Source organism: Suricata suricatta, chromosome 11 (genome assembly GCF_006229205.1).
Source record: "Suricata suricatta isolate VVHF042 chromosome 11, meerkat_22Aug2017_6uvM2_HiC, whole genome shotgun sequence".
In the NCBI taxonomy this organism is placed as follows: Eukaryota; Metazoa; Chordata; class Mammalia; order Carnivora; family Herpestidae; genus Suricata; species Suricata suricatta.
In genome coordinates, this window is record NC_043710.1 from 99,668,302 (window position 1) to 99,691,081 (window position 22,780).

The 22,780-nt window shown below is 40.0% G+C and overlaps 1 protein-coding gene across 2 annotated transcripts in view; it reads right to left on the reverse strand.

The window, feature by feature from the left end:
• Positions 1-474: 474 nt before the first annotated feature.
• The window catches only part of LOC115306920 (protein NPAT), a 44,145-nt gene continuing 21,839 nt past the window's right edge, over positions 475-22,780 (reverse strand). The window contains exons 7-18 of one of the 2 annotated variants that reach the window (XM_029957489.1): positions 22,600-22,681; positions 21,606-21,693; positions 20,959-21,050; positions 20,790-20,877; positions 14,477-14,573; positions 13,487-13,615; positions 9,492-11,156; positions 7,359-7,474; positions 7,175-7,283; positions 4,504-4,564; positions 3,248-4,403; positions 475-2,066 (exon numbers count right to left, since the gene is read on the reverse strand). In XM_029957489.1, coding sequence (XP_029813349.1) covers positions 1,989-2,066; positions 3,248-4,403; positions 4,504-4,564; positions 7,175-7,283; positions 7,359-7,474; positions 9,492-11,156; positions 13,487-13,615; positions 14,477-14,573; positions 20,790-20,877; positions 20,959-21,050; positions 21,606-21,693; positions 22,600-22,681 — 3,761 coding nt within the window. In that variant the 3' untranslated portion in view covers positions 475-1,988. Of the gene's footprint in view, positions 2,067-3,247; positions 4,407-4,503; positions 4,565-7,174; positions 7,284-7,358; positions 7,475-9,491; positions 11,157-13,486; positions 13,616-14,476; positions 14,574-20,789; positions 20,878-20,958; positions 21,051-21,605; positions 21,694-22,599; positions 22,682-22,780 lie in introns of both variants that reach the window. The other variant, XM_029957488.1, reaches the window with a different exon arrangement.

Below are 22,780 nucleotides of genomic sequence, written 5' to 3' on the forward strand. Positions count from 1 at the left end.
AAATAATCAAACATTTTAATGACAAGAATTCACAGATTTGACACATGACTACAGTAACCAGTAAGTAATGTCCACAATAAAGAGTGGATCCTTACACATAGTTCTAAAAGTAGCCACAAGTTGATCCTGAAATGCAGTCCTTGAGCATCTGACTGTTAAACAGGTTACCAAGTATACACTACAAATAAGTCCAGGACATTTGGACTTTTAAGGTAAAATAGGGATTATGGTTTAACTCTTGAATGTGAATGAAAGCTCCAAGTACAAGTTGTTTCTGGACTATATCTAATGGCTCCTAGCTAGTGACCTAAGACTCTTGAATAAAGCAAACTTTAACACTAATACATATTAATTGAATGAGAAGCAAATCTGTATTTTCCAACATTATGTGAACTTCTGAAAAAGTGGCTTGCAAAGGAATTTACTCAAAGTATCTAAATGAGAATGACTACCAATATAAAGTATTCAAACTTGTGAAGTTAATGAAAATATTTATTCAAACCTAACTGTAGTACAGTATCAAATCGAGTTAAATAAACATTAAGTGTATGATATGTACTTCCTTATGAAAAGACCACTGCCATATCATAACCATTTCGCACAAGACAAATTTCTGCAGTAAGGTCCAGCAATTACGATGTGATTTCCACACTGATCAAGAGGAGTAAGATCGATTTAGTTTTTTAAAGGCCCAGTATTTAAAAAAAAAAAAAAAAAGAGGAAAAGGACTCTTTAACATACACATCTGTAGAGAAAAACCCTGATATACTGATATTTAACCACACAGAAAGCACTTAAGAGAATATACTTTAATCTAGGCACAACTGGTCAGATATGAATGATAATTTCTGTTCTCATAAAGATTGAAACCAATTTTTCAACTTGACTGATGTGTGCGAGTCTGAAACAGAGAAGGCACCTCTTTCATTCTCCTTAAGGACTCTGTAACTCTTTGTAACACCTTAGGGGGGCACTATATCTAAGTATAGACACAGTTACTTAACAGCCCATTTTAGGAGAACCTAAATTAAAATATAAAACTATGATTTTTCTTTTTACATCTCATGATGGACGTAGCTTCCCAAACAATGGTCCCCCACACAAGCTTTAACCCAGAACACAAGACTTAAATCAGATGTGCACTGGTTACAACTATGTAACAAGTGCTATGGATTAGTGCAATTTTTCAAAGCGCCAGTATGTGGGGGAGAAGGACGTACACACCAAGGAATATGAGCTACCACATGAACAGACTTCGTATGGCTCAACAGTCTAAACATTTAAAGTTCTGTAAAAGATCTTAAAAGTCATAAACAAAAGATTAGAACACTCCAAAACGGTTTACAAAATTCTCTTTAAAACAAAGAGACCAGAACCATCAGAAGAAACAGTTAAAGCATAAAATTTCAGGAATATAACCTTTACTGTAATTATGGGTAATAAAGTATTCCCTCTAGAAAAAATCCTAAATTGTTACTTTCTGGTCGCTCTACCACCAGGTGAGGTTGTGTTCCCTTCTGTACTATCCTTGTGGCTGAATTCAAAGGTCCTGTAGGACAGATACCAAAGGCAATTTTAAGTATAAGCATCATTTCCCCCCAAAAGTGAGAAACTACTCCAGATGCATCTAGCTCAGAGTTAGGGATCAAAGGAGTCAAGAAACACAATGTAAGAACACTAGGCTGATTGAACCTCTATTTCAAGCAGATTCATACAGTATTTACAGTACACAATTGTCACAGCTATACAGTCTTGCAGATTGGATTTACTTACATTTCTGCAAATTTTTTTTTTCCGAAATAAAAAATATACCAGGTACATCTATTTACAAAGTAGGAAGCTGCTTCAGAAACAGCATGATTTAGGTATAAAGTGAAATTTCAGGAGAAGGAAAGTGCAGGTCAGGTCCTGTCAGTGTCTCATTCCCTACACTCAGAGTTTAAGGGTACGAGTTTTAAACAGCTACTGTTCTTTTAGGTTCAGAGTGTTTACTCATCATAATGCAATGATAACAAAAATTTGTCCACATCCATTCCAGCTGGAAATGAACTGGGTAGCTTCTTTTTCTGTTAAAAAAAAAAAAAAAGAAAAGAAAAAAAAAGAAAGAAAAGAAAAAAACAGAAAACATAAACCTAAGTTAACATATTGAACTCAAACAAGGCCAAAAACTGTCATTTAGAACCTCTTATCAGGTTCTTCCTATACTATTATAATTCTGCCACAACTTTTAGTTCACTGGAATTTTAGTTATACAGAGAAGCAGAAACACATTTTATAAATCCAAAGTTAATAAATTATACTTCAGTGGTACTTTAACATTAGGGGCAAAAGACATTATATAAATCCACAGTTTATCAATGTTGAGTAAGACAGAACGTGCTTTCTATAAAGGTGGTCATTATTACCGAACCACAAACCTTAGCAGCTTGACTAACACAAGTCACAGGCACCGTTCAAGTCCCCAGACTGAGCGCACACACCAGGCATCTTCCGCACACTGCCCTGGGGGGAGACGTGCGGTAACCTCAGAGCAAGAGATGCAGCCGCCGCTCGGGGCCACAGGCCTCTCCACAGCCACAGACCCAGGGAGCAGGAGACTCGGGATTCCAACCCCGGCGTGCGCGGCATCAAAGCCAACACGCCCTGACACCGTACTTCCCGCAGGACATCCTGAACATCTTTCTTTCTGTTCCTTTCACTTACTAAATGGCTAAAGAGTTTTAGGAAAAATGGGTTTCAGTTACCAGTGCTCCCCCTGCATTACCCTCCCACAGAGAGCTATGGTCAAACAAAAAGCAAGTAAACATAATTTTTACTCCACTCCAACAAAGTAGCATCTGTCAGAGCCAAGGGAAGAGATGGCGGGACGTATGGAAAACGCCCGGGAGGAGGAGCTGCAAAGTGGTTTTTACTTGGTAATTCCACACATAGCGGCTTCCCAATCTTTTATGCCTTATGTCATTTCCCCAAAACACCTGGGTCCTACTGTGGCAGAAACAAAAACCCCATTTTCCCAAGAGGTTTACAGATAAATGGCTTAGCAACGGTTCTGCAAACGCTCCATGTCACCTAGACACACTCTGAGCACCACACTGGCTGAGACATACTGCCATGAATACACTCTGTCAACCAAAACCCAGAGCGGTCTTGACCAGAACGTGCTGTCACGTGGCTCCGGGAGCTCTCTAATGTGAGCCCTGAAGGAAGGGTAAAGGTGTGGTTTTGAAAGTAAGACTTTCAAACTTGCCTTAATTTTCTTCCTTTTCATTGGTAGTGATGAGCTTGCAAGATTTTTATTGGAAGTACGGGAGGCTCGTTCACGTTCATCTAATTCCTCAATTTTTCGCTTTTTGGTGGTGCTCCTTGAAGATGCTCTGAATTGCTGCGTGTTGTCTTTCAGGGGAGTGGTAGAGGTGGTCCTGGAGATGGCGGCTCGGGACAGAATCATCAGCGTGTGGGCGGCCATGTTCACACTGTTCTCACTCCCTGTCTCGCTGGCTGGGCTGCAGGCAGGCAGGTCTGGGGTGACAGGAGGGACCATAGCTTTGGCTGTGCTACTGTCTTCACCAAAACGCCTAGCAGAGGGGACCTTGATCCCATCTCTAGGTTCTTCTTTATGCCTGTCGCCTGCCCCTGAGCCCGCTGTCCGGGGTATGGGGGAGTCAGAGCTATCGGGGAGCCTACTGACTGGGCTGTGCCACTGACCCTCCTGTAGCAGGTCTGTGCCAGGTTTGGTTAGCGGGTTAGCCACAGACCCGCCAGATTTTGTTTGTTCTTGCTTTGGATCCTTCCCAGCTGCACCTACTGAAAGGACATTTCTACTACTTGAGGACGTGCCTTGTTTTTTGGTCAGTTCTTGCAATGAAGCTACGGTTTTCTCATTCCGTAAACCCCCATTTTGCTGCCCATTTGACAGTTTTGAAGTTTCGGGATTTTTCTGCCTTTCAACATCGCTGCATAATTCATTCTCCTTATTAGCTGTTGCTTTATGGAAAGATTCAAGTACAATTTCTGTTGGTGAGACTCTCTTTTCTGACTGAGTTTCTTTTGTGGTGGTATGTCGGCTACTGGAAGTTTCTGATTTAGATAAAATCTTGGGTAAAGGCGGTTTCTCTCTCTCTCTTTTAAGAGCATTATTAGAAGGGGGCTTGGAGGTGGAGGACACAGTGGGTGACTCAAGACTAGGAAATGAAATGTCACTCCTCTCCTTGTTTTGGGACACTGTCTTATGGTTTGTGTCCGGTGTATTCGCCACAGAAGTGGTGCTATCAAAACAGAGCACGCGTCTGTGGCTTTCAGATGGCTTGCTAGCTGGAACGAGACTCTCTAAGGAGAAAGGGACTGTGACTTCTTCCAGCTTCTTCCCGAGAGCAGTGGCCACGCTCTTGTCAGACACTTCAGTTCTGCTAACAGACAAATAACTATGTTTAGCAACATAAAGACAGCCTTTATGTTTATCTGAGCATTCAAAAAATCTATGATGGAAACTACATATATGCTCACCTTTGTGCATGACATCCAATTAAATGACTAGATGAATCCACCAAATTATTTACCTGCTTTCCTGGAATTATAAATGAAATAATTAGAAAAGAAAACTATTCCTGAGAGGAAAAGTACGTTACTATGAAAGAAAATGGAACAGACCACAGACACACATCATGAGAAAAATGTAAATGACAGCTGATGTACAAATGAAGTCTCTCACATACCGGGTGTAAAGCAGCTTCTAATTTTATATACAAGACAGCCACTCAACCATTTGACAGAGGAAATAGACATGGAGTAAATGACTTGCTTCCAACTTCAGGCAAATATTATGAATCCAATCTCTGGATCTAGAATGCATTATAATTATAATGCTCAACAGGGCATTTAGGGGTCCTCCTTAGATCCAGAAAGTTAAAGAAAGCAAAATATTATGCCTATTTTGAAATTGTGCCCTTTAACTGTTATGTTTGCAAGCCTAAGTCAGGCAGAACACCAACTCTGGAGTTTTAATAGTCATATTTTAATTTCCATGGACTCAGGAATTTATGTGGGGAGTAGCAAGATACGAAACTAGAGAGAAAAGCAAAGATGAGCTCATAAAGGACCTTGTGGATTTTGCAAAAGGTTTCTTTTTTTAAAATATGTATTTATTTTGAGAGAGAGAGGAAGAGAAAGAGAGAATCTTAAGCAGGCTCTGCAATGTCAGCACAGAGCCTGACACAGGGCTTGAACTCACAAACCGTGAGCTCATGACCCAAGCTGAAACCAGGAGTCAGATGCTCAACCGACTGAGAGACACTCCTATGCAAAAAGTCTCACAGAGAATCCTTAAGAGTTTTAAACAGGGAAGATGCATAAATAAATTTACGTTTTAGAAAGTCATTCTGGCAGTAGTGTAGAAGATGGACTAGAGAAGAAAGAAAACTGCAAACAGAAATTCTACATAGATGGCTACAAATAGTTCAGGTAAGAGATGAGGAGGCCTTGGAGACAGGAATGGCATTCACAAAGATATACAGGTGAAGGAGGACTCAATGCTGACATTAACCAAGGAGAAAAAAGCAGGCAGAAGAGGAAGTCTTTGACAAGGAAGAGGTGAGAGGCCGAGACATGCAGAATTTGAAGGTCTTGAGTGAGGCACGAGAGCAGGAATGCAGTGGTTTCACGGTGGGTCCAGAAGCCACCGAGAATGTCAACTGCTAGAAGGAATAAGGCAGAACAGAAAACATGCAAAGCACATGGCATTATCAGGAGAGCAGTGATGATCACCATTTAAACAGCTGTAGTGCAAACAAGAGAAAAGACAGTTATATGGATGAAGAAAGAATGGGAGACGGGAAGTTTTGGGGATAAAGAAAGGGCTGGCAGAGGAGACAAACCCAAGGAACTTTACAGCCAGAGAGGGAAGGATCCAAACAAGAAAATTTAAGATATACAGAAGACAGAAAATGCAGGCAGACTGCATTAATCTTAGGCAGAGTGAGATCATTATTCCTGTAAGAAAGAAAGGAAAGGGAGGAATAATTCTGGAAGAACAGGTACACAGCAAATGGGAATGATGTGAGAAAATGCAGTTTCCTATTGATCGAGGTGGGAACAAGATCACCGGCCTGAAGCGAGGAGGGTAGGGCCTGGACAGATGTGAGAAGAGCTGTGGAAGTCTGGAAGAGTCTGAAGAGGGATGGGAAAGGACACTAGGAGTTCATGTGGAGTGACTGTTAGGTGGCAGTGAACGGCCCCACTTCGAATGTAATGCTGGAGAGCCCAGGTACTAAGGCAGGGATGGGTGGCTGGACAGGCCCGGGGCTGGATGGTAGCAAGAGGGATGGTAGGGGGAATGTGCTGGCTGAGATCATACACTGTGGGTCTAGCCTGGATGGGGGAGGAAGTGAATCCACATAGGAAATGGGAGGTCAGGTGAAATGTGACGGTTCAAGTAACAGTAGCTCACAATGGCAGCAGGGGCTCACTGGTACATGGGAAACAGTGTATGCTGAAACGGGTTTCTTGCCCTTAAACATTGCACAGGCCTAGTAAGAACTGACAGACTGAAGGTGAAGCTACGGGAGAGGCTGGCTGGCATGCACACACAGACTTGGAGAGGGAGGGGTCCAAGGATCCTGGGGGTGAGGCTGTGGGCCAGGCTGGTACCACGGGCATTCGCCATCCACGAGGATGGGAAGTCTAAGAAGTAGATGCAACCCCAAAATGAAGACAGGGTTTATTTTGTATACAGTGTCTTCTGTGGAGCAGGAATCTTTAATTTTGGAGTAGTCGGTGCTATCAACTTTCTCCATTTACAATTTTTCATTTTTAAAGCAATTCTTTTATTCTTGTGCCACTAAGACACTTTCTTACATCTCCTTTATTAATTGTTTTGGTTTACATTGTTAGGTCCTTAATCATCTTGGAGTTCACCTTTTACCTTTGCATATGGTTATGAGGAAAGGATCTAAGATTTTTCCTATAATGTATGTAATGGCCAATAAAATTAATTTTAATCTTTTCTCTTCTCTCTGAACTTCTGATGTTACTGCCACCACATACAAGTTAACTTTAAGCAAAGGTTGGACAATCACCTGCTGAGAATGAGACAGGTGTTCCAAAAGAAAATACTGTGGTGTTGCTGCAAACAAATGCATATAGAGACATAAAACTGACAGTAATGAACTTAAAAATGTACCTGGACAAGGCTTGTTTCTCAGTCCCTGAGACTTCTGAGACTTTGGAGGGATGGAGAATTGAGGGATACTTCTATTGCACACAGGTGCCGCCAAAGGCATATGAAGGACCTAAAAGAAAAGCAGCCATTAACTGTACTGCATTTGAGGAGCATCACTGTGCCGTTTTCTGTTCAGAAATCTTACCTGCTGAGGAGGAGCAGGAAAGGGATTTCCGTTCTGTCCAACCACAGATACAGGGATCATCCCCACCATTCCTTGGAGTACAGGCTGGACAGGAGAGGCAATTATGATGGCAGATCCTAAAAAAAAAAAATCTCAGTAAGATTCTCATAAATAAGAGACTCCGAAGTAATTATTGACCTAAAATAAATTCTATAAAATTAGATCTCCTTTCCTTAGAATCTATTCTCCTTAAAATATTTAGGAACACCCGCCAGGCTTATAAATTAAGAAAAAGGCAATCTGAATATTAGTCTTATGGCTCTTTCGCCCAGAACTGCTATCCTCCAGTAATTCACAAAAATGACCAACTCAAAGGGAAAGAGGAGGAGTACCCACTGTATGTTCTCTAGGTCTTTCAGAAAATACGCTGTTGCTCTTTGGCTGCATCCATGCCAGTTTACGAGAGAGGTGACGTTGCAGACATCAAGGGAATGGCCGTTAAAAAAGGGGTACCCCACAAAAGTTACCCGGCAAAACTGGAAGAGTCTAGGATGTTACCTGGCATGCTTTTGGCATTATTACGAATAAGTTAAGGTCAAGATTCCTGCCAAGAAGTAACATACATATTGAGCATATTAAGCACTCAAGAGCCTAGAGAGCTTCTTGAAGTACATGAAGGAAAACGATAAGATAAAGAAGGAACAGAAAAAGAAAGGTTCAAATGCAGCACCAGCCTGCCCCACTCAAACACTTTGTGAGAATCAATGGAAAGGACCCGAGTTGCTGGAGCCCATTCCCTAGGAGTTGACGGCATGATTAAATGTAAAACAGTGAAAGACCTCAGGCCTGTAATACATACACACACACACACACAAATATACAAAGTAATCTTACAGCATTTGGTCAACGTAAATATCATAATGCATTAGACTTCACAACCAGGAGATCACATTATAGTTATATGCTGACTGTCCAGATAGAATAGTGAAACCAGTTAGAAGATTGATGGTGAAGGGTTCAAGTCTGAATCTTACACCAGCAAATTAGGGTCTCAATTGAATGTTTACAGCTCAAGACTTGCTCAGAACTCCAACTTATAACCTCAAATGGTACTGGTAAAAAGGGTCCAGGGAAGTGTACAAACCATCAAAAACTATAGGGGGAAATTACAATGCTTATATGGTCCCTAGAAATCCACAACATAGTCTGTGGCTATCCTAATATATCCCTGTCCCACAAGTGAAACTTTTCCTTACAGTCACTAACAGGTCCTGTCAGGTGGATCTCACTTTCACAAATACCCACTTCAGTCTCTCAAATACCTAGCTACACTTAAGAATTCCCTTCCTTGGGGTGCCTGGGGGCTCACTCTATTAAACATCCGACTCTTGATTTTGGCTCAGGTGGGATCAAGCCCCGTGTCAGACTCTGCTGACATCATGGAACCCAGTTCGGATTCTCGGTCTCTCTGTCCCTCCTCTGCTCTTTCTCGCAAAATAAATACAAAAACTAAAAAAAAAAAAAAAAAAAAAAATTTCCCCTTTTTTACGCCAATTACCACGTCATTCCTCTCAGCTTCAGCTCAAGTCCCACATTCTCTAATACCTGACTCCTCTTTTATGTTATTTTAAACGGCACTTCAAGCATTTTATTATATGCCTACAGTACAAAAGAAGGGAAAGGAGTGTGGGAACCAATATATAGGAAAAGATAGATGATTGATGTACCATCAGCTCCATCTTCAAGAATCACTAAAGCCACTGAATCCTGTGACTATTCTAAAAAGTTTATTTTGGGGGAGGTGGGGCGGGTAGAAATAGAGGGAAAGAGAATCCCAAGAAGGCCCCACACTGCCAGAACAGAGCCTGGCATGGGGCTCAAAACCCACGAATTGTGATATCGTGGCCTGAGCCGAAGTCAGGAGTCAGACGCTCAAATGACTGAACCACCCAGGTTCCCATGGATTCTAACTTTCCAGTAGATTTAAAAAAAGGTTTGAGTGAATTAATTAGGGCGAAAAAAGGGCATAAACACAAATTTGTCTTTCTTACACTACCTGTTCAGGATTTATTACCTCCTAGTCAGTAACTGCACACACAAGAGAAGTGAGATCCCATTCCAGAGAAATGAACTTCAATGTGTTCTTAGCGTTACCTTGTGAAAAGCTGGGTGACACGGTTTGATTGACAGCAAATACGCTGTTTGACCTTGGCGGGGTCTGTAACTGAGGCGGTGGGGGCTGAGCAGTCCCAGGTGCGGAATTTCCAGGCAACACCACAACGTTGGACTGACTGACAGTGGTTCCTAAGGCTGTCGGATCAGTCACACATGTAGCTATCAGAATGTTACTTGAATTTCCGAAAGTTGTGCTTGTGGTTGGCATCAACTGTATGTACCCACCATCCTTGGAAATGCACGGTGGGGCACTGGTTGAAAAAGAAACACTGCCTTCACTCTGAGCATTCACTGTGGGTTCTTCGGGCTTGAGGGCCAAGAGGCTCTGTTCTGCCGATGTTGAATCCCCTGTTCTCTCAGCAGATGTGAGGGCACCTGTGGCTTCTTCTGAAGACAGGCACTTAACCAATTCTGCATTTTTGGCAGGTGACTTAGCAGGAGAGGACAGTAGTATAGTCGGCAGGTTTTCCCCACTGATACTAGAAACAGCACTGTTCAGTTCAGTATCCGAGGAAACGAATGGATCGTCGCTAATGATAATTTTAAGAGAAACAATATTTGCTGCATCGACATCTGCCGAGCTGTCAATGCCAGGTCTGTCACTGGTGGTGTTCTGGGACTCAGGGAGGGGACCTCCCACTGAAGAACACACAGAGTCTGAGGGACCAGAGCATTTTTCTACAGGATCACCTTCAGGAGCAATCAGTGCAACTTCCCCACAGTTACCATTCTCACTTAAAGTGAGAAAAATACTATCTCCATCTTCTTTTAAAGATGAAGGCTCTTGTGAATCATCAGCAACTTTCTCAGACCTTGAGGGCTGAGTTTCACATTCTTCCATATGATTTAACTCAAGAGATGATGAACCATTTGGGGGCTGTTTAACTGAAGATGCTGAATCTTCCAGGCGAATGTCTACTTGTTCAGATACATTTAAACCCGAACTTTCAACCGATACAGGTAGTATCTTGCTGTGAAGTGGAGAATCATCATGGCAATCCGCACGCTGTTGTGATGCAACTGGCAAACCATTGTGAATCTCAGTTTTACTCTGGAGAATCTCTTTAGGGTCTGGTGACTTATAATCAGGGAGGTTAGTTTTAAGTTTTCCTACGTTGTTAGAGCTTTCACAAAACTGACTTGTTTTAGTTGTCTTTCCAGTTAATGGAATATTTTGGGATAAAAGCTGAGAACTCTTCTCAGAGAGAATCAAGTTTTCACTGTTAGTGTCCCCACCGAGGGAAACAAATGACGTTACTGGTATACCAGACTGATCAGGCTGTAACGGTGAATCACGTGGCGCATCGGGCAACAGAGAACTCTTTCCAACCTCCACTGCCATGGCAGTTTCGGTAGACATCTGATGGGTGTATAATTCGGCACAACGCTGACTACATTCGGCATCAGAATTTACTCTTTGGTTAAAGTCATTCAAATGAGGCACAGATTCAAAGGTAATATCAAGGTTACACTTCTGTTCATTAGGTACACCCGTTTTAAATGCCTTTTTCTGGACGCTAGAGCTTATCTGAGAAAAGTGTTCCTGGGCTTCCTGTCTAGGCTCATCATGGCTGCTGCTGTTTGGATTTGATGGGTCTTCGTTTTGATAGGACAGACAAAACGGGGGCTGCCCAGACTGATCACCTGCAAAACAGAATGGCAGAGACAGATAGGGAGTATGCACTACTTTCCGAGGGAGTCATGTTTACTACAAAACCTGTTTTCCCAAGAAAGCAACTCATCTCTGACATACCCATAAGTGGAAGTCTGAAAAACCGTATCTCACATTTTATGAGTATCAGAAAATTTATAGGTACCATTCGCCCCCACTCGCCATGCCTTTCTGAGTTAAGTGCCAAATTGTTTTTTAAACATCTTGGAAAACAAATGACTCAATGAACGAGAAAGTATACAGGTTTCAGAAAATCCAGTATTTATCAGCATGTAAAGCTGGCCCCACACACGCAGCTGTTTTCACAAAAGCTGGCTTTTCAGACCGTTACTACTGACCTTACTTTATCTGATATATTTTTTACGGAGCAATGGGCCAAGTACACTTCGCATGATCAACATTTGATGTTACTGTCTTCTATCTGTAACATTCAACCCACACTTTCTAAAGGTCAGCCACATGATTAGCACTGAGATACGAAGACAAATGACCTCGTCTCTGCCCCTCGGGAGAGCAGTCTAGTCAGGGAGGCAGACATGGAAAAACTGTAATAGTGTAGGAGCCAAAGGCACCTCTTTCTGTCTCACAGACGTGACAAAGTGTTACAAAGGAGCTATTACATGAGAGCTTAAAAAATAAAAGAACTGTGACGGCTGGAATAAGAAGGAGGTTTCAGAAAACAACACAGCACTGATGTACCGTGTCAGAGAATTCACAATGTAGGACAGAAAGCATTAACAATGAACATGAAAAACACAGGGAAAAATCCAGAAAAATATATGTTGTCTATAATTCTCTTAATGTGACACTGGTAAACTTTTCTTTGGTTCAGAGCACATCTGAATCCCTACTGTGAGGAGGTGGGTGGAAATGACATGCAGACCACGTGCGTGGAGGGTAGTCAATGTCAGTGAAATGCAGGACTTTCTGAGACAAGGAGATCTGGCGTTTCATTCTGTGCACAGGAGAGCACTGAATGTGTAACTGAAACACAATCTTCTGCACAAAACACCACTGTAATCCAATTTATCAATTCCAGGACTGGGCTTGGGTGTAGGCAGAGGATTCAAAGTAGGAATGTAGTTTCAGATATTCCAAAACTAGTTTGTGGAAGACATGATGTGAAACTTGGGAGCTTTTAGGTTTTTTCTGGTAGCTAGAGGGGCAATGGCATTTCAGATTATGAGACGTGCCGGGGGGCTAAGTCAGGTAAGCGTCCAACTCTTGATTTCGGCTCAGGTCATGACCTCAGTTTCATGGGTTCAATTGCCATGTTGGGCTTTGCACACTGACCTGCTTGGAACTCTCTCTCCCCTCTCTTTGACCTTCCCCCATTTGTGCTCTATCTCTCTCAGAATAAACTAAAACAACAACAACAAACAAACAAACAAAAAAAAAACCCCAAAAAGAACCCAGCAGGAAAGATCTTCTGGCACAGCTTCTTACTAGCAGAATGGATAGAGGTGGCACTAAAAAGGCACAAAGTTGAGCAAGTGTGAGATGCCAGTACAACAGTGAGGAAGAGAAGGACGGAATAGTGACTGGGAAGGGCACGTGTGAAGAGGTTTCCATGGTGCTGGTAGTGTTCTAATTTTTTGACTTAAGAGATGGTTATATTAGGTATTTGCTGGCCTGAAATTCAAAAAGCTATACATTTCTTTTATTGTATAATTCTGTACAAGTGCTATATTTCACAAAATTTTTAAAAATTGGCAAATATGTCGAGGATACAAGATGGACATATTCACTGCCTTCCCTCATTCAGTAAGTGGTAACGGTGGGTCACTTACGTGTACTCCACTGCTTCCCCACTAGTATGGGAGGCAGAAATGTAAAAAACTGACTTAGCAGAAAACAGGAATATGATCTAAAACCTTACAATATCCAGAATTCAAGACCATCACTATAGTAGATAATTCCCTCTAAGCAAGTGACAGATCCTGAGCAATTAGCTGAACTTGCTTACCAGGCTAAATGATTAATACCACACAGCAACCTTACATTGAGGAGATGTGAACGTGTACCACAAAAATTATGTTAAATGTTACAGACTTTTGTCATACTGGTCAATACTAGTAATGCTAAATTGCGCATGTCATCAATCTATTGCATCGTGAAAGAATGATTACTAAAAATTCTCCTTTTCATCAAACTACTCAAAGCCTTGGGATTTTTTTCTTTAATGAAAAGAAAAAGAAACCCCACATGGCAATTTGAACAACTTCCAAACTATACAAGATTTTCTGCCTTTGAAATTTTGAAACTGATATTAGCATATAGATTAACAAAATCAAATTCTTACCAGACTGTTCTGGTTCAAAAGAACCTTTAACTGCTAGATTAGTTTCATCTGCTAAGACTACACTGGGACTGGTGTCCAGATGTGGACTGGAAATGCCTTGTGCTATCTGTTTATTATTCTTTGATTTACCTGTTAGAAAGGGAACAGGGAAACAACCAGTTAAATGATCAAAATAACAATAAGCATCAGTCAACACAGCCTAACGGTGACCCAGAAAATGTTTAACTTTATGTTTTGTTTAAAATTATAGTCTTTTGGATATTGCCTTGTATGTCATTGTCAAAAACAAAGATTTTTCTAATAGGCTGGCAGTTCTTAAACGTTAGCCTATATCAGAATTTGGAGAGTCCAAGAATTGCATTTTTAATATGTTCTCAGATAATGCTGGTTTGGAGACTAACTCTGAAAACATTGCACGAGACCCTAAAATTGATGGCAGTGGCCAATTTCTTTACTCCTTTCATATTACCCACTTGTGTTTAGTATAACGTATGTATAGTTTACCTCAACGTATTTGTGTTGACTGGCAAAAATGCCTACACAAAACACAAAGTCCAAAATATTTCCTATTTTTACAGCCAAAATTAAGAGAAAACCCCACCCTACCCCATTCCTAGCCCCTTCACAGCCATAGGTCTGCTTTGATGAAAATGGGATATTTTTTCAGATGCTCTGAGAATGCTGCTTCAGTTTGGTTAAGGTGCCTAAGAAACTCGGGGCGCCTGGGTGGCTCAGTCAGTTAAGCGTCCGACTTTGGCCTAGGTCATGATCTCACGGTTTGTGGGTTCAAGCCCCGCACTGGGTTCTGTGCAGATAGTTCAGAGCCTGGAGCCTGCTTCAGATTCTGTGACTCCCTCTCTCTCCCTGCCCCTCCCCAATCATGCTCTGTTTCTCTCTGTATCAATATAAATAAACATTAAAAAAAAAAAAAGGGCGCCTAAAAAACAAACTTTTTTCTTCTGATTGCCTTGAAAGAAATGGTCTAGTTACCATAGTCAAAGAGATCAAAAAGTGCCTGAAACGCTGGATCTGATTCTGTCTGCTCCAGTATGTCCTGGATAGCTTCCTCAGACATATGGATTTCACTCTGCAAAAGAAAGAGTGATCTTAATTTAATTAGTATAGTTTAATACCCACAAAATAATTATGGCATCTGATAGCTCTCAATTTTTATGAATAATTATTTCCCTCTTTGAAAATTTCTTCTGATTATGACACAGGCTTATTTGAAATAAATTAAAACAAGACTAGAAAGCAGAAAACGAATGCTCCCTAATCCCATGTCCTACAGTTAACTGTTACAGTGAATATATTCCCAAAGATTAAACATACATAAAATCATACTATGTTTTTTTTTAAACTTGACATCCCGCACCATGTAAGTGTATAGCATAACGTCTTCACCTACATATGCTGTGAAAGAATGACCACAAGTAAGTTTAGTTAATATCCATCATCTCATACAGATATAAAAGCAATAAAAGTTTTCCTTCCCTTGTAAAAACTCTTAGGACTTACTCTCAACAACTTTCAAATATCCTATACGGCAGTGTTAACAAGTCACCACGTAGCGGCGCCTGAGTGGCTCAGTCGGTTAAACAAGTCACTACGTCACCCATTTCCTTGCAGTACTGACCTCCTTCATCCAACTGCCCCACTCTCAAGGCCCTGCCTCTGGTAACCACAAGTCTCTTCTATTTTCCTGTTAGTTTGGCTGCCTCCTCCTACATAAAATCTCACACTTTTTAACTATCTGCTTTGGTCTCTTAATATTAAACACTTTCTTCAAATGTCAGATAACCCTTGCCGGTCCATTCACATTTAGAAGTAGCATGCCAAAACCTACCTGCAAACTCTGTGCTAAGGGAGGGAGCTTGTCAATTACCAGGTATGCAACATAGTAATCTTACAGAACCATCTGTAATTTTAGTTTTTTGTTTTTTTTGTGTGTGTGTGTGCGTGTGTGAGAGAGAAAGGAAGAGGGAGAGTTTGCAGAGGGTGAGGCAGAGAGAGAGAGGGAGACAGAATCTCAAGCAGGCTCTGCTCTGTCATCTAAGAGCCTCATGTGGGGCCCAAACTCACAAACCAGGAGGAGATCATGACATGTGCTAAAATCAAGTTGGACGCTTAACTGACTAAGCCACCCAGGCGCCACTAAGTTTTCTTCTTTTGAATGAGTTAGATTCCTTGCTGGGTGAGTTTAGGACAGAAGTGTTTCTGGTAGACAGTGTGAATGGGGGCAAGGTTTAGAGTTTAACTACGACTTCCTAAATGCTGTACCGTGTCTTTCTGCTTGTAGCCATCTTCACATCTGTCTCTAGGGCTTTTGGTGCTAAGCCTTTTGGGATTTCTGTGTGGTAAATTGGCTTTTTTTCTGAGCTTTGCCTTTACTGGCTTAGAATTCAGGATCTCTTAAGTCAAGTACCACATGTCCATTTTGACTTCTGGTTTTTTTTTTTTCCTTTTCTATTCTCTTTTCTTCTTTGTTCTGAGTTTTTAAAATTTCAGCATACTGTCTAATAGTAGTGTAGAAAACTAGATGTTTAATCCACTATCTATTAACAGAAATGAATCCCTTTTTAACAGGCTTTTTGTTTGCTAACTATGCCACATTTTAACCAATTCCCACTGTTGAATATTAGGATTTTTAAAAAGTTTTCAGTTATGGTACTGAATACTACAATGAAAATCTTTAAGTATCTGGTGTTCATTTCTTACAATAAATTCTTAGCAATAGAATTACTAATTCCACTGATAAGAATCAGCTGGAGGATACCCACATTTAAAATTTTGGGAATTGGGGCACCTGGGCAGCTCAGTCGGTTTAAGCATCCAACTCCTGGTTTTGGCTCAGGTTGTGATCTCATGGTTTGTGGGATCAAGCCCTGCACTGGGCTCTACAATGATAGCAGGAAGCCTACTTGGGGTTCTCTCCCACCTGCTCTCAAAATAAACACTAAAATAAAATAAAATAAAATTTTAAGGACTACTATCAACTAGCCTTCCACAGAAGCTGTAGAAGAGTTCCTGTTCTGTGTAACAACGTATAAGCTCTTAACAATAATGGGCAATATCAATTTTTAAGCATTATTACTCTATTAAATAAAAGTAGTCTGTTCTCTTAATTTGTTTATTACTGAACTGAATATTATCTCCATGTTTACTAAACATTGGAATTATTTTGAGACCAATATGATTTAAACAGAATGACAGTGAACACACTTTACAACAATTCATTCAAAGCTGGTGTGCAACCCAAAGGTGAAGGGTACATTCTCCCCTTGAGCCGTCAGCAAAAATGGGCTGAGATTTTTCAAGCTCACAAGTCACTGGGTAAAACACCATCACCACCACCTTTGTTTCCTTTAAAAGTTAAACAGGTTAGATGGTTACTTCACGCACGGATATCACAGATACTCAGTGAAAGGCTGGAGGAGTATGCCAGAGACTATGAAAAGTAGCTAGATAAAAATGACGTTATTTTCCACTTGGATCAATTTTACAGGAAAATGGAAGAGTCTTTTAAAAAGAAAAATGAAATACAGAATAAAAAGCAAAATTGATAAATCTTTTCAGCTAAAATATTATATTTCGAAGAAGTTTTAGTACACTCTGGCTATGGTCTTCAATTACTCTTCTTCTAATAGTTGAAGATTTTAAATTCTCAATTTTAGTTATTTATAAATCACGTTGCAATGTTGTAATTTTCAAGATTGGTAACACATACATTTGAGTACCAGGGGACAGGAAATTCACATGGAGTAAGAATTAAAGTGGAACTTTCAAGAAGTGATACAACTTGATTTTTTAAAAATAAAAATGGCCATAAAATGAAAAGAAAAACTTGTCTGAAGTTAAAGGGCCAGTCAGCTTTTATTACGAGGATGTACAGAGAAAATCAACAATTCTTGATGAAATGTGATTTGGGAGGAAGCCTGGAGCGTGAATAAGAATCTCTATATGCATGAACTTGAAAACTTACAGTAATGCAAATAGTGTCAAGGATACAGTGTAATCAAATTATGAAATGGTAGATATACTCTTATAGAATATTGACAAAATGTACTTTTCTAGTCAATTGTTTTACTCTAAACTTTAAAACTGGGAATCAAAAGAATCCTGAAGTACATGTTCCAAAGGTAATTGCCAATCAGCTTTCTAAATATTTTTAAAAATCAAGGTAGAATTTATATACACAACAAAATGCAGAGATCTTAATTCCAGAGCTCAAAAAGCTTGGAGAATTTTGAGGGCTATGTAACCACCACTCCAATGAAAAATGTAAAATGGGGCTCCTGGCTGATTCAGTCAGTGTAGACTGTGACTATATTTTTTTCCAGTTTAAGAAACAAAAATTGTCAATCTGGATTTTATTTTATTATTATTATTACTATCAATTCTTAGTCTCGAGTTTGTTACCATACAGCATATTCTTGGCTTCAGGAAGAGAACCCAGTGATTCATTCCTTACATACGACACCCACTGCTCATCTCAGGGCTTGAGTTTGGGCCCCACACTGAGAGTAGAGATTACTTAAAAATAAAATCTTAAAACAAAACAGTAAAACATCTCTACCACCCAACAAATTCACATATCTATATACACCATTCCCTCTTTTAGAGAATTCTCCTTGGCAAGTAACTCCCTTCACCCCCACTGAGGCAACAACTAATGATTTCTATCACCATAAATGAGTGATGCAGGTTTCAGAACTTTATATAAACATTAACACACCATTTGCATCATTAATCTATCTTCTTGATCAACATGTTTTAAGATTCATCCATGTTGGTATGTGTATTAATAAATCATTTTTTACTGTTCACCAGTATTCTAGTTCATAGCTGTCAAAATTTGTTTATTCCCTTTCTCTTGATGGACATTTTGGTGAACATTCTTGTAGAAGTCTTTTTGTAAACATATTTGAATATATAATTATTTCTTTTGGGTAAAAGCCTTGTAACTGAAGGTATACAGGTGTATATATAACTTTGTAAACGATCAGTTTTCCAAACAGGCTGTACTATTTATTCATAACTTCTATTAGCAATCTTTCAGAGTTCCAAGTGTTTCACATCCTCGTCTCCATTTGATATTGTCAGATTTTTAACTTTTAGCCATTGTCATGAGTGAAAAGGTATCTTGTTGCATTGTTAAAGTTTACATTTTTTTTTTTTTTTGACAGAGAGTGAGAGTGAGCATATGCAAGCAGGGAAGAGGCAGGGAGAGAATCCCAAGCGGGCTCTGAGATGTCAGTGCAGAGCCGGACATAGGGCTGGAACTCACACAAACCGTGAGATCATGAACTGAGCTGAAAACAAGAGTGAGACACTTCATTGACTGAGTCACTCAGTCTTTTGCCCTTTTCTTAAAATGGGTGGTTTATTTTCTTTACTATTGATTTGTGGGAGCTCTATTTACGTTTTTAAATGTTTATTGATGAAGAGACAAAGTGTGTGAGCTGGGGAGGAGCACAGAGAAGGAGACACAGAATCAGAAGCAGGCTCCAGGCTCTGAGCTGTCAGCACAGAGCCTGACACGGTGCTCAAACTCATGAGATCATGACCCGAGTCAAAGTCAGCTGCCCAACTGATTGAGCCACCCAGGTACCTGGGGAGCTCTTTCTATACTTTGGATAAAAACTTGTCAGATAAATGTATTATTAATATTTTCTCCCAAGTTGGTGGGTTTTTTTTTTGATGATGCTTTTAACAAGCAGGTATTTGAAATTTTAAGGAAGCTTTTCTTCTTATTTTTTAAGTTAGTGACTTACGTGTAAAAAAATCCTGCCTACTCCAAGGTCACAAAGATTTTTAAGTGTTTTAAAAATTCCTACTTCACGTATTTATACAAAGAACTAATTACTTCTTAGTGTATCTGATGTATTTACTACTCAGTTGGGCACTATGTCTTGCTGTTTTTTAAAAAAGTTATTTAGGGGCGCCTGGGTGGCTCAGTCAGTTGAGTGTCAGACTCCCGATTTTGGCTCAGGACATGATCTCACGTTACATGGGATCCAGCCCCACAATGGATGGCACACTGAGCAGGGAGCCTGCTTAAGATTCTCTCTCTCCCGGTCTCTCAGGGTGCCTAGGTAGCCTAGGTGGTTGAATGGCTAACCCTTGATTTTGGTTCAGGTCATGAGCTCACAGTGATGAGACAGCCTTGGGTTGGGATCCATGCTGAGTGCAGAACCTGCTTAGGATTCCCTCTCTGTCTCTCTCTCTCTCACTCCTTCTGCCCTCTCCCCTGCTCACCGCTCCCCCCAAATCTATTTATTTTGAGAGGGAGAAAGAAAAGTATGAGCAGGGTAAAGAAACAGAGAGAATCCCAGGCAGGCTCCCTGCTGATAGTGCAAGGCCCCAAGCAGGGCTCGATCCCATGAACCATGAGATCATGACCTGAGCCAAAACCAAGAGCCAGACATTCAACTGACTGACTCATCCACGCGGCCAGCAATTTTTTCTTTAAGTATTCCGAAAAAATGGAGCAAAGAAAAAAAACATTCAGTGGTTTTAACCAGAATTCATCTGAAGCTACAATGAACTCACTTGGTGGACATGGCAACTGGCACTGATTATGCTGCGTGACAGTCCCAGTGAGAGGAAGTGCTGCAGCCACGCACCGCAGCCGCTCCTGAGAAAGGGTGTTTGCCCAGGAACAAACCCCACAGATACTCTAAGTCCTCCCTCCTCTGGCCCGCACTCTCGAGCTCCACGATCACTGAACCACAACAGTGACCACAGCCCCATCGTCCTTCTCTGGGCTGTAGATGGCCACACCAGTTAGTAACCTTTCTTCTTTCAAGTGTCTTGTTCATTTTACTTGGAATCATCATGTATCTTTAACAGAGAATTTCACTGTTTCCTCATGTTATCATATAGTTTGTAGCAGATAAAAGGAATCTAATTTAAATATACACTGTACTGTACTGTTGCTTCCTGCACACACACATACCCACTCAGGAACCTGAAAGTATTAAATACTTGGATATCCAGGACAAGGGCTGTATGGGTAGGGTACAGAGCTTTAGTGATACATGGAGGAACTGGGATATTAGAACGGTAAGGATGTCTTACTGCTTTTACCATTTAAACAATGCAATTTACACTGATTATCTGAAAATTCACTAACACATTTTCAGGAACAGATTATATTACATTTATATAAAAAAGGAAATCTCTCTCTAAAATTATTATTCTAAATAACTGTATACATCTAATCTGTTGGCCATGGTTGGGAAATGGAACCAAAATTTGAACTGAGTATCAACGCACTGTAGGCACACACCCGAACCTGTACCTGAAGTCCCAGGAGCTCATCGATTGACGTCTCCGGTTCTGTAGGGTTGCTCTCTGTTTGCTTAGGTACTTGAACAACACTGTTGTCGCTGTGATAAAAGAAAGACAAATTTTACCATAGCTCTCCATCAGGCAGTAACAGCTCAGCATGCTAAACATACATAGCTTACCTAGTCAGAAATTTATTAATGTTTTCTGCAAGTTTTTCTTGAAGAGATTTGTTACTTAAGATTTTTTCTCGTGCGTTTTCAATAACCATTTGCTGGAAAAGAAAGTCAGTATTAGAAAAAGAATAGAGTAGACCTTCCAATAAATGGGAGTGAGGCTAGTTTTAATAAATCTAGGTGGAAATTCAGAAATTGTGACTCCCTCTATATTCATACTTGAATACAACAGTTTACAACTGTGTTCACAGATCCTTTACCAACCCTTTCTTCACTGATTACAAAATATAGTTCCAAGCTCTTTATCTTTTTATACAAGGTTTTAAATAATCGGCCTCTAGTAAAATGCTCTATTGTATTGCATAATCCAGTACCCACAATGTATTTACAGTTTCCTGAACAGTGAATTGTTTCTTACTCGGTACATGTGTGCATGCGATTTATTCTATACGGAGTCTCTCCTACTCATAAATTTTACTACTCTCTATCCCAAGGCAGTTTCCCTGCACAGTGATATAGAAATATTGTAACACACAAATGGATATGCACACTAAATGTATCTACATATTAAATATATGTACTCATTTCTCTAAATATCAGTATTTTAAAACTCAGGAATATCTCAAGCTGCAAAGCTTCATAAGGTCACTTACTTTTTCTACTGCAAATGCATTTGGATCCTGGAAATTCCGTATTGTCGAATGAGGCCCAGACAGAGTGTTACTTTTCCTTTGAGATTCACTGAAAAACAATTTAAAGGTTGTCCTTTAGCTAGAATGTAAACCAGATTCGATGATAATTACGTACACAGACATAAATCTTCACATTATGGAAGAACAGGCATTTTCCCTCCTTGTGGCAGGAATAAAGGGCAATAGAACAGAAAAGCCTCACTAAATTTGCATTAATAAGAAGTGAATCTGAGGTCCAGCTTTACCACTTACTATGTGTGGTCCGTAGCAAGTTAGGCTCTGACTCTTTGACCTACTTTTTAATGGGTTTATGAAAGAATTAAATGAAGTATGTGAAAAGACTTCATATAAAGGCCAAGGTTTCTATAAATGTTGGATATTGTTATAGTGTTTTACTATTTAAACAATAAAGGAGGTGGAGGCCAGCTTTGAATGAGAGATAACCAAGTAAAAACTCTGACAAAACACCCATGGCGTGGCAGTTAAGAAATCAGAAAAAGCATTTAAAAACTATTCTCTCTCTTTTCTGAAGTATCCTTCAAATAAGAACAGGCTAAATACAGAAAGAACTTTGTCTCAAAGACTCCCTGAAAAGATTCCCGACTTTAAGACTTTAAATAGGTGTTTGTGGAAATGCCAGTATTATTTATATTTACTAAAAAAAAAAACCCTTTAGTTAAAAATATCTGAGATACCACCAATTTTATTTTAAGATATATTTTTTATGTACTATTATAGAAAAAACAGTTTCCTATAAAATAGTGATAAGCCACTGATTACAAGATACAACCAGCTATCAAGGGGGTTAAAATGTGAAAAAAAAAATGCATTTCTGAATGGATATAATAGTAAAAAATGCCAAGAACTCAATCCATTCTTGTTATTTTATTCATAAGGTAAATATCCTATCTTTCATTTTAATGTTTATTAGAAACTCCTTTTAAAAGGCATTTACCTTTTGCGTCGAGCAGGAGACATTACACTGGCTTGAGTTTTCCTTTCCTGAGGACCAGGAACGATATTTAAAGCCTCCCCAGCTGTATTTCAAGAAAACAAAGTATTAAGTCAAGGACATGGAATGGTTTTCTAAACCTGAATTAATGAAATAAGCAGCATCATATACTGTTTATTTTACA